The 11,273-nt window shown below is 42.6% G+C and overlaps 2 protein-coding genes across 2 annotated transcripts; both read right to left on the bottom strand.

Moving 5' to 3' along the window:
* Window positions 1–1,549: 1,549 nt before the first annotated feature.
* LOC133922436 (uncharacterized) lies at window positions 1,550–6,664 on the bottom strand. The gene is made up of 8 exons (XM_062367780.1): window positions 6,388–6,664; window positions 6,144–6,272; window positions 5,691–5,806; window positions 2,850–2,931; window positions 2,644–2,703; window positions 2,447–2,554; window positions 2,294–2,339; window positions 1,550–2,105 (listed from the first exon to the last, which is right to left on the bottom strand). Exons 1-8 carry the CDS (start codon window positions 6,484–6,486, stop codon window positions 1,888–1,890), a joined length of 858 nt encoding a protein of 285 aa, XP_062223764.1. The 5' UTR covers window positions 6,487–6,664; the 3' UTR covers window positions 1,550–1,887.
* Window positions 6,665–6,988: 324 nt separating this feature from the next.
* On the bottom strand, window positions 6,989–10,120 carry LOC133920661 (protein FAR1-RELATED SEQUENCE 5-like). Its single transcript, XM_062365258.1, has 3 exons — window positions 9,856–10,120; window positions 7,721–9,726; window positions 6,989–7,407 (listed from the first exon to the last, which is right to left on the bottom strand). The coding sequence occupies exon 2, from the start codon at window positions 9,679–9,681 to the stop codon at window positions 8,536–8,538; it is 1,146 nt and encodes a 381-aa protein (XP_062221242.1). The 5' UTR covers window positions 9,682–9,726; window positions 9,856–10,120; the 3' UTR covers window positions 6,989–7,407; window positions 7,721–8,535.
* Between the last annotated feature and the right edge of the window lie 1,153 nt (window positions 10,121–11,273).

Genomic DNA, 11,273 nt, shown 5'->3' with positions numbered 1-11,273 from the left:
CTCGACAAACCCTGGAACCCTAACCCTTGGCCGCCAACCAACCGAAATCATTAGGATTTTGATCAACTGTCTAATAGTAAATACGTAAAAGTATAGGTTTGGTTAAACTCCGAAACAATTTTATTGTCTATCATGTTTGATGATGATGCTTTCTTATTGCCTTACATGGTTGGAATCATCCAATCCAAAAGTGCACCTCGAGCTAGTAGATATGTATGCCAACAATAATTAATGTATCTTGTTGAAACATGCTTATTTAAAGGTGTATTTGGTTGTACGAATTTGTTCCTACTTAGTTCGATGGATACGTATAATCTTAAAAAGATCTCTATTTGTTTGCTTATATTCACTGTTGCAGCCTGATCTGGTGGATGCAAATATACAGCCTCATCCTGGTCTTATCAATTCGAGCTTCACTTCGTAGCCTGGTCTGGCAGATGCAGACTCTTGCATCCGCTCATGCAGGTGGATCCACTTGTCAGTGCCATAAATTCTCTTCATACGAGTAACCAATCACAATATCAACTATTGTATTCGCTCATACGGCCTCAAATTCGGTCAACCAAATAGAAATCAGCTTAACATGTCTAGACAAATACAACTAACCAAACACTTTTCTTTTCAGTAAATATAACTTTGTTCGTTCTACTTTCACTTAGACAGATTATACGATACAACACTACAAAACCTCATCTAAGAACCTAACACACACTAAGTACACCCTACCAACTCAAAGGCAGGCGAATTTACTCTAAATCTAGAAATTTTTTCTTTTAACCTTAGACGTCTCCCGTCCCTCTCCCTTAGAGTATCTCCAACCATCTATATCATCTACTTGTAAGGATGTACGTTTCATAATTTTGTTTACATGCAGAGGAGAGAGAACAACTTGATAGTACTTTTTTTATTCTCTTTAACTTGTCGTTTAGTACATCGTCACGATCTTCAACAAGCACATTTTGTCTATTATTTTTAACAATTACCTTTTTGTAAAAATTGATAAAAATTAGATAATGCCAAAGTATTTTTCATAATAAATTCATTACTATCATTTTCATGTGTCAAATACTAATAATTTTGTGTATATTAGTGGTTAAAATTTCTAAAGTTTAACTGCACATATTATAGAACGACATCTATTTGAGAACGGAGGTATTACTAAATTAATAGCTAGTCTATCAATGCACTCCAAGACACATGCAAACTTTAAACACACTATTACATGTGAATCCATATTAAATTTAGAGACAATGCTATAGCTAGTTTATTGAAGGGGTTTCTATTGTACTATCTATTAATAGATGGCATGACAATTCTTATAACTAGTAATTAACTATATTGTTAGAGATGCCTTTCGGTCAGGAAAATTAGACATAGGTGCCAGTACCTTGGCTGCCACATCACCAATTGATTCACCACCAACGGTTAAGGGGAATCAAGCCCCACCTATTTGTTTCAAAACTGTGTGGTTGCTTCCAAGATCAATAACCTTGAGTTAATCGTTACCGCATAACTGACTGAGTTGCACACAACCACATAAAAAAATCACTGCTCAAGGTCACCTATAAGGCCTTGCAACAACACTTTATTTCTTCTAAGGTATCTGACTTTCATCGACCAATTCAGGAACAAGTGATATGAGTTATAGATTAGGGGAGGAAATTACAAATGACGAATTCTCAGAATCCTAGAGTTCAACCTGTTAGTCTGGAGATCAAAATTTCAGCTTGTCTTTGCCTACAAGTTCAGTTCAGCTTAAAATCCTAGAATCAAACAGCTTTCTATATTCTGAACGGTAGGTGCGGCTTGAAGGTATATCTGTGTGCAGCAACAAACGTATTACAATATACATCAAGGACAAATGCAGTGAGATTCTTTAGGTGGAGGTCACTGCTGGATTTGCTTTAGCTTTTCTTCTTGTTTCTCATAATCACCAAGCCTCTTCAACCATCGCAAACCGAGATCGCATCCCGCCTCAGCTGCAATTTGAAACTGCTCCTTTGCTAGCTTTATAGGGTCCTGCTGTATGGTCCTTTTCCGTACCTTCCCAGTTGATGGACTCTTACCTGAGTTTAACCTGGTAATCACTTCAGGTACTTCAGCACCTGAAAAATTTCGCAATATTAGGTGTTGCGAATAAATTAATAGTTCAGTTCAAATTCATCTTGAGCAATTAATCATCACTAAATGGCGGAACTGATAACTTCACCACCTGCTTTAGAGAGTCAACTCCCTAAAGAATAGTTCAATAATGTGTAATTAGCTCCTCAGACACTACATTTACTTCACAAACCTTTAAGAAGCAGGGATCCATATGCAATGGCAGCTCCAGCATGTCCCTGAAGATGGTCAGAGCTCAAAAGTCAGAACACAAAGTAAAAGAAACTAAATTCTAACCCTGTAATTCATATTTCATACTATTAGTAATAAGGGAAAAACTTGACACCTTTTCTGAAGCTCTATGGAAACACCACATTGCAGAAGCTATATTCCTCTTAACACAGTCCCCAGTTAGATATACAGCACCTAGGAGATATAAAGCGCCAGGGTGCAGCTGCAATCAAGGATTCAGTTGAAAATAAAATAGGCCCACCAAATGGTACATCAGAAAACATATGATCAGCATTCAGGTAAGCAGCATACCTGGTCAACAGCTTGCTCAATGTAATGGAAAGCCTGTTGATCTGACTGAACGTAGTCATTCTACAAGAGCAACAAAGGCAACAATCAGTTAAAGTGAACATAAATTCATGCATATCAAATACATACTAAAATGCCCACAGGCTGTCAGAAAACTGGGTGATTGAATTCATTGTGTGGAATGGACATGGAGAAAGAAGTGTGAAAACCTCAATTCTTAGTCGACACCCAAGTTCATACTGTGCATCCGGATCACCCATATTTGCAGCTTCAACCAACAAAGCAGCACCACTGCACACATGAAAAGTAACCAGATTTTAATCTACATGGAAAACCTATTGATGCCAAGTCATGCATCATGAGATGGCAGCAAAAATAAATGTTCTAAACAGAAGACAGCCAAAGACAAGAACTGTTTTACTTCCTCTAATATTTTATGGCTTAATTGCGTGAGCAATCTTTAAGATGGCCCAGCCAGTAAACCTTCTCTTCCAACTTTTTTAGGTCGAGGTGCTAATGTCAATACATGTGTATCCCAATGTCTTGCAGTTGAATGCTGAGGCAGCAAATTTTGATGCAACTAAATGGTGCATAATACTAATTTTTGTGTTCTCCATAATCCAATATATTGTACGCAGCAGCAAGCTTCGATAGTCAAATTCCAACCACTTTAAACAGAATACACATCGGTGGTTACTGGCTACTGTTCAGACTTTTCATTGCTTGAGGGTGCTTAGACAAGGAACAAACTAAATATTCAATACCCATATTCTCCAAAGTTACCCTATAACTTATAACCATTGATCAAGATTCTTCGACAGAAGTTGCATCACGGTACATAGTTCCACACTTCAACACACTATACTTTCAAGTACGATGCCTCTTTTTGGGTGGGGATGGGAGGACACTAGTCATTGTCTAGCATGGCACATGTGCTGCTCAGCATACTAGCTACAACAATAACAAGACCAATATGTGAAGTCATGTAGCTATGACTTGAACATATGATGTGGCCTCAAAGAAAAAAAGAGGAAGAATTGAACAGATTACAAAGACCCTGTTTGTTCAGCTGGGGATTCTGAAAAGCAGCTTGTAGCTTGTGGATTCTGAAAAGCTGGATTGTAAAAAGTTGAAGGTCCAAAAGCTGATAGTTGTTTGGCAAGCTGATGGGTTGGGTTGCTGCTTTTGGATGTGAAAAGTTTGTAATGTCCTCATTGTTTTGTGTGCTTTGTTTATCCTTTTGTGACACGTTTTGCATTGGATTGGACTTGTAATATAGGGGAGAGAATATGGAAGATGAAGTTGGCTTCTTTGGATCAGCATCCAATGGATGACAATGCCAACCAAGTCATAATAAAAATCTGTGTCAACTGAAAAATGTTACAGAGCGACTATTGCTTCACAGTTCAACGATGACAAGAGGCAAGCACAAGAGATAAATCTCCCATGGAAGTACTAATGGTAAAATTATTCAAACATAGTACTGCATTCAGAATTTCCACAAGCATCTGAAATTGCATCTCCCTTACCTGCGCACTCAATCTTCACATTTGGGCAATATTTATCTATAATTCTATGAACAGCTCAATGCTTCTTCAGATTAGCACTCTTGCCACAATCTCCAAGCTCCAACCTTGAACAGGAAAGGTCACCGCCTCTGGTGACACCGTAGCAAATATCTCTGGGACGTGACGGCAGCCAGTTCACCAGCAGTGCCGTATCGGATTCTTGGTCCCGTTCCTCCACCCGCACTGCCTACAATATCTGGACGGGTCGGTGGAGCAGAACGTCCCAAAGCTACGTCATGTACCACCACTCCATCGTCCAATCTATGTCGTATAGATGGTCCCCATCTGCCCTGGCTCCCGTGTGCCGCCCCGTTGGGCCCGTTGACGACGACCACATCCCACCGCACGTCGAGCACCTCTCGTGGACACCCGGTGGGCACCCGGACTTGCGCACCATCTCCGTCAGTAGCTGACACGTGGGGCTCGCCCGGTGGAGGGCCACCGCGCTGGCTCCCGCACTCCGCCCGGACAGGAGCATGCGTTGCGCGCTGTCCGCATCCTCGGCGCTGTCGGTGACTGCCGCCTGGGCGCTGCACCTGCGAGGGTAGCAACGCCGAATCCACGCCGGGGAGGAAGGGGATGGCCGTCGGAGGCTGGTCTTAGGCAATGGTGGTGGCTAGGGTTAGCACACATGAGAGATGGGAGAGAGCGCAGGGCCGAATGAGGGGTGTCGGGGGTAAGGCAGGGGCAGGGGCGGGTAATTTCCTATGAAAGTCGATGGGTAATTTGGTCTTTTCGCACTTCACAATTTGTAGTAAGCTGGTGGAAGATGGATTGTTGGATTGCTACAATCTGGAGGACAGATTGATACAATTAGATTACAAAAGCTGCCAGTTTGTTTGAGCTAGAGATTGTAAAAGCTACAATCCACAATTTCTAGCTGAAACAAACAGGGTCAAAGTCATGTTAGATTTTGTAATATGACTTGAACAAACAATAACGTCCTGTTAAAACAGACCCGATAGAACTATCTGGTACAGTAATATTGGGCACACATGTAGCAGTTGCCAAATAAACTCTGCTTTCTAATTTACAATCTTAGAAACCTAACATGTTAATGTATGTATCATCTAATCTGATACATCGCGGTATCATCTGGCAGCAAACATCTGATGAGCAACATGTCAGCTAGTCTAGAGTGCATAACCGATATCAAGTTTTCAGAAGCATCACAATAACATATTTTTACCATGCCACTCACCAAGGATCTAAAACTTCATCAACTTAAATGGCATCTAAACCGTATATGTAAAAGATGTGTCAAAACATCGAAACAACAGAAGAATTGGCGAAGCTATTTTCTTGCATTTTCCATGCTCCTATAATAACAATAGAACCTTACTTAAAAAATAATAACAATAGAAACTTATTTTTTTAAAAATAACAATAGAACAAGCAAATAGAACATGGCAGCAATGTAACTTGTATGGCATAGCAAAGAAGTCAGTGCGAATTAAATAGCCAGAAGAAAAAGTTACCCACATCGCCTTACAAGCTCCGGGAACATGATACTTGAAATGCATCTTGCCCAACCAATACCTCGCATGAGTATTATTGTTGTCGATCTCCAGAGCCAGCTCAAAGTTCTCCTTAGCACCCTTTTTATATGAAGAAAGTTTTGAACCATAAAACTTTAAACCATTGGATGCAAAACTTGGCGATGGAATGTGCAGTTTGTAAAGATAAACAAGCAAAAGAAGCTCATGATGATTTAATCCAATATCTTCTGAAGTCAGAACTCCATTGACGGTGGTCAGAACCAGTTGGTCCATTCCAGTACCCCAGGTGCTTCGCCAATGCCACAGGCGATACCACAAGTTTCACCTACCAGGGCAACTATCTAATGAATCTACTGCCGATTAGGCGCTCCCTCATCTTATTGTGGAGAAATGGGGGCAGAGAAGAAAGGAAGATAAACCCTTGAGCCGTACGCACCCTGAGAAGCGGGATGAGGCGCTTGTCGTTGCGGTCGGCGTAGTCGATGACGCGATCCACCTCCTGGAGCGCGCTCCACCCCTTGGCCACCAGCTCCATCGCCTTCTTGTTCCGGTCGTGAATCCACCTCTGCAAGCAACCACGCGCCCCAAAAAACAAAAAAATGCAGCATTTTTCTCACCACGAGCGCCTCAAGCACGAAACGAAAAGACTGCGAGGTGAGATCCACCCATGCGTGCCTCACCTGCGGGTTCAGCGCGGCGGCGAGCTGGCTGGCGCGCATGGAAGAAGAGAAGGAGGACGAGGCTGCGGCGGACAGCCGCCGCGCCGACGCGACGAGCATAGCCGCGCGTTTCCCACCCAGCCCCGATAGGGAGGAGAGCGGCGCGACGGACGAGCAGCTGCTAGGGTTTCTGCTTCGACGGCGACGCCACCTCGCGCCCTTGTCGTCCTCGTCTCTTCCTGCGGTTGCGGGCGAGGGGAGAGAGTGGAGGTGCCAGGTGTGGAGGCCGCTCGGGCCGTGGACAGTTGGAGACACTGGCGCGTGGGACCCGCGTGCCGGCGGGAGAGGCTGCCAAGCACAGACGAGCGCGCCGGATTTATGGTCTTGGGCTGGGCGTGCTCGAGGCCCAATTTTACTGTGGCACTTGGACAATTTTACGGGCCAATATGGCAAATTCGTCTCTTAAGATCATCACCATCTAGACATTAGATTTTCTTCGGGTAATGAACCTATGATTTCTAGAGATCCAAATAACATATAGTAGCTACTTGTGTACATAAACAGTGTCCTAAATGAAGTGACGAGCACCTTCAAATCTATAGAACCGTGAAACTGTACTGGGTATGAACACAATAACCAGATTCCTCTATCCTGGTTGCTAGGAGTATTCCATAAGCTAAAGCATAATAACCGATTGTGTATGTACACAGAATAGATCACGATGCAATAAGAAGGCCAGGATAACATCAGCATCTCTGTCAATAGCCAGTACTACTTCATCGTTGCCAAATGCCAGCAGTGTCAAGAAGCAGCAGGGTTAGCGGATCATGATGCTCTTTCCACTGCCCACAATCTCAACAGCTCAAAAGATACTTGTTCCTTATAAATTACGTTTCTTGAACAATCACCAAAAATTAGTGGTTGAAACACAGATGGTGATCACCGAATAAACAGCTTTGTAAATCTCCCTGGGTAGTTTGATGCAGCAGATGGCACAGTCAGAATTATGCCATTTGCTAAAACATCTTAACTGAATGATCCCTGAATCAAGAGAGAGAAAAAAGATAAACAATCGACAACTTAAACAACTTAAGTGCTGAATCGAGAGAGAGAGAGAGAGAGAGAGAGAGAGAGAGAGAGAGAGAGAAAGAGAGAGAGAGAGAGAGATAAACATCTACGACTTAAACAGCTTAAGTGCTTACTTACTGCATTCTATCAATTTAACAATTAGTAGCTGCGAGGGGCCAAAATGATTTTGTCTGCCAGTTATCAAGTGGAGTACTACCTCCAACACTAGAAAATCTGGCATACTACTACATTGATAGAAATAAGTTGATTACTTGATTGTGAGTACCTTTTTCCTGCAGTGCATCAGTTTTTCTCCTCCCCAAGAATGTTTTTTCATTATTTTGCATATCAGGGCCCTTCCCTGTACAGTAAATTTTCCATTGTCGTTGCACTATTGGCTATTGCAAAACTCAAGCGATTGACAAGTACCATTCCCATTCGAGTTTGTCTGACTTCGAAAATTTTCTATTTCCCAAGCTAACTTATCTACACCAACCTCCAAAAGCTGAAGCGCCTTTTCTGACATTGAACATCTTAGTGCAATTGAATGTATCTTTCGAGAGATATGTGCACAGCGTGACATTAAACTCTCATTGTCACTCTGCACATTTCTGCAGCAAAATAACTGAGATTTCGCATATTTTGTCCATCTTTTCAATATATAGTGAGATGGCAATGTAAATATATTTTTGTAGTTAAGGACTCGCAGTGCATGCTTGCATAGCATACCTGTGCACTCAAACATTTTGCAAGAACATGAGACTGTATTATCTACAGAATTGAAAACGACATATGCTGCTTCTTCTGAATCCAGAGGTATCAACTTATAAGTGCTGACTGTCCTGTCTTGTGACAGCAATGAACAAGAAAGTGTGAACAACTTTTTGAACTCTTCTTCAAAATCAACATATACATTTCTCGTATAGGATTCAGCAGCTATCTTCAACATAGGTAAATCAGGAACATAAGGAACTGGGTTGGTATGGCGTGACTTATAATCCGCTGCTAGTTCATTTTGGCGAAGACTAATTATGCACTGATCATAGACTTCTAAAAATTCTGGAAGACAAAGCTTCATCCGAAATTTCTTGAAAGCATTATTCATGATTCATTATTTTGAATTGATATCATGTCAGCGTAAAATGAATCATGACAATACACAGCAGCCCACTTTTCACGCAATGCAGATAAATTCTTCATCCATGTATTACCTTGAAGATTGTATGCACTTACCAATTCCTTCCACTTCAAATCAAAGCACACTATAGACCTTTTTTCATACACACACTTCTTAAAATCAGACAGAAATTGTGGATGGTTGCAAATTCCATTACTCAAATGCTTAACCACATTGTGACAGATATGCCGCAAACATAGACAATGACTTGAGTTAGAAAAGACCAACCCAATAGCCTTAGATATTTCAGATGATTGATCTGTAAAAATTGTAGCTGGTTGCTTCCCAGACATTGCGGTAAGAAAGGTCTGAAAGAGCCAAGGGAAAGACTCTGAAAATTCATCATATATCAATGCAGCTCCGAAAATGATGGTTTGCTTATGATGGTTGGTTCCCACAAATGGAGAAAATGGCATTTCAGACCTGTTTCTCTTAAATGTTGTGTCAAAAGAGACAACATCACCAAAACAAGCGTAATCTACAATAGCCTGACCATCTGTCCAGAAGAAGTTGGCTATTCGACCATCATCGTCTAGCTGAACCGCATAAAAGAATGACGGATTTTCAGATTGCTTGTTCTTCAAATACTCGAGCAATGCTTGAGCATAGCTTGGTTGGAGGTACTTTTTCTCAGAATCCTTCTTCAGAAGATGTACATTTTCAGCTCCCGCAGAACCTTGCTGCAAAACTCTCCGTATATCCGCAGTGGTAATCCCCTTTTTTCGCATTTGACTCATTATCTGTTGATCAGACTCTAATAAACGGCGCTGTGACCTCAACATATGGGCCTTGTCTGGACTTACCAGGAAGTGGTTGTGATCAAGTTCAACCTTTTGCACTGTCCATATACCTTCTCGACTAATGTTGAACTGAACACGGGCCTTGCAGTCGGACCTTGTCGAAGCGCGTTGCTTCGCCGCAGGCTGCCCTTCATTGCTGCAGACGAAATATTTGCAACAAAGAGTCCCATCGGCTCTCATTTTCGTGTGGCACTTCCGGATACTAAACCCAACACTTCTAGCATAGGAATTATGGAAGTCATAGGCTTCCTTTTCTGTGTCAAAGGTCATTCCCACCTTTGGTACATGACTAGGGGAAACACCTTGATCATTTACCTACAATAAAGAAATAGATAATATACGCAAAGATTGTGTCGTTAACGATGCTGATCTACTTAGTTGAGATAAACTTCTATGGATAACAGAAAAGAGAGAGAGAAAAGTGCAGAATCAAACTGTAATTACCGAAAGCAACAAGACTGCAATGGGGTGGGCAACTCATCTAGCCAGGTTACTCATACGAAAAACAACATTTCCATCGTCCTTCTGTTTATATCTCACCACCCCACTATCCCAGCGAAGAATATGCAACAGAAACAAACAACGGGTGACCGAAAGATAACAAGCCAAGAACACTACCCCACGTTGAGGAGTTGCGGCAGGCAGCAGTTCGCAGGCGGAGGAGGGCTAACGGACGGTGCCAGGCGCCGCCGCGGCTGTGGGCGGTGGCACGCTAACGGCGCCTAACACGGGAACAGGAAAGGCCGGCGGCTGGCGACCGGAGGGCTCACGCTCGGTGCCCGGCGCCGCGGGGCGGTGAGGCGGCGCAAGGGCGGGGCGGGGGCGGGCGGCAAGGTGAGACGGGATGGGCCGTGCCCGTGCCGGTCCGTCTAAACTGGGCCGTGTCGTGTCGGTCCACCGTGCTGATGTTGAAAATGCCGGCTCAAGAACACAAACATATGTGAGCATGAAACACAAGAATTATTTGTGCTGCCCTTGACTTGTCACAGCTTTTCTCCTATTATTTATAAGCCAAACAATAGGTCTTACAATACAAACGGCACACTACTATGTAGAAACGTTACTCAGGACACTAATACTACTAATGCCCACTAATTGACTATTAATGCAGACTTGAATGCTCGCTGAATGGAGCCCATGCAGAAATTAAGCACCTACTTAACTCATCCTAATGCAGAAAATGAAATGGCCATACAATACTAAATTCTATGCACATGCAGAAAGAAACGGAAATGCAACTAAGTCTGCTCAGGATTAAACGTGCAACAAACTCCCCCTAAACCTGATGTAGTTCTTTGATGTTGATGATGCCAATCTTCGTGCGGAGTTTTTAAACTTGACGCGACCAAGGGACTTAGTGAGAATATCACCAAGCTGTTCAGCTGTTCCAATGAACTCAACGTCGATCTGGCATTTTTCTGCACACTCCCGAATGAAATAAAACTTTGTGTCGATGTGCTTGCTCTGGTCGTGATGCACTGGGTTCTTGATTAACGAGATTGTGGACTTGTGAAAGTGCCTAGAGGGGGGGGGGGGTGAATAGGCTTTTCTGAAAATTAAAACTAAAAACAGCGGATTAAACTGCCGGATATTCCGGTGAAGTCCGGATACTCCGGTATGATCCGGAGTATCCGGTCTAGTCCGGAGTATCCGGTCTAGTCCGGAGTCTCCGGCCTGACAGGAATTTTCAGAATAAATTTGAACTAAAGGCCACAGCTAGATTCTAAGAGTTGCACTAGGTCAAGTAGATATTACTAAGCTAGAATAACAATTAAAACTAGCAAGATTGATACTATAGCAATTTAAATGACAAATTACCAAATGCACACGATAAAGTAAGTTTCGCAAGTAGGAACACGAGA

Source organism: Phragmites australis, chromosome 6, assembly GCF_958298935.1.
Source record: "Phragmites australis chromosome 6, lpPhrAust1.1, whole genome shotgun sequence".
NCBI classification, from domain to species: Eukaryota; Viridiplantae; Streptophyta; class Magnoliopsida; order Poales; family Poaceae; genus Phragmites; species Phragmites australis.
Note: the sequence above shows the minus strand (reverse complement) of the source record. Positions and strands in the feature narration are given on the sequence as shown.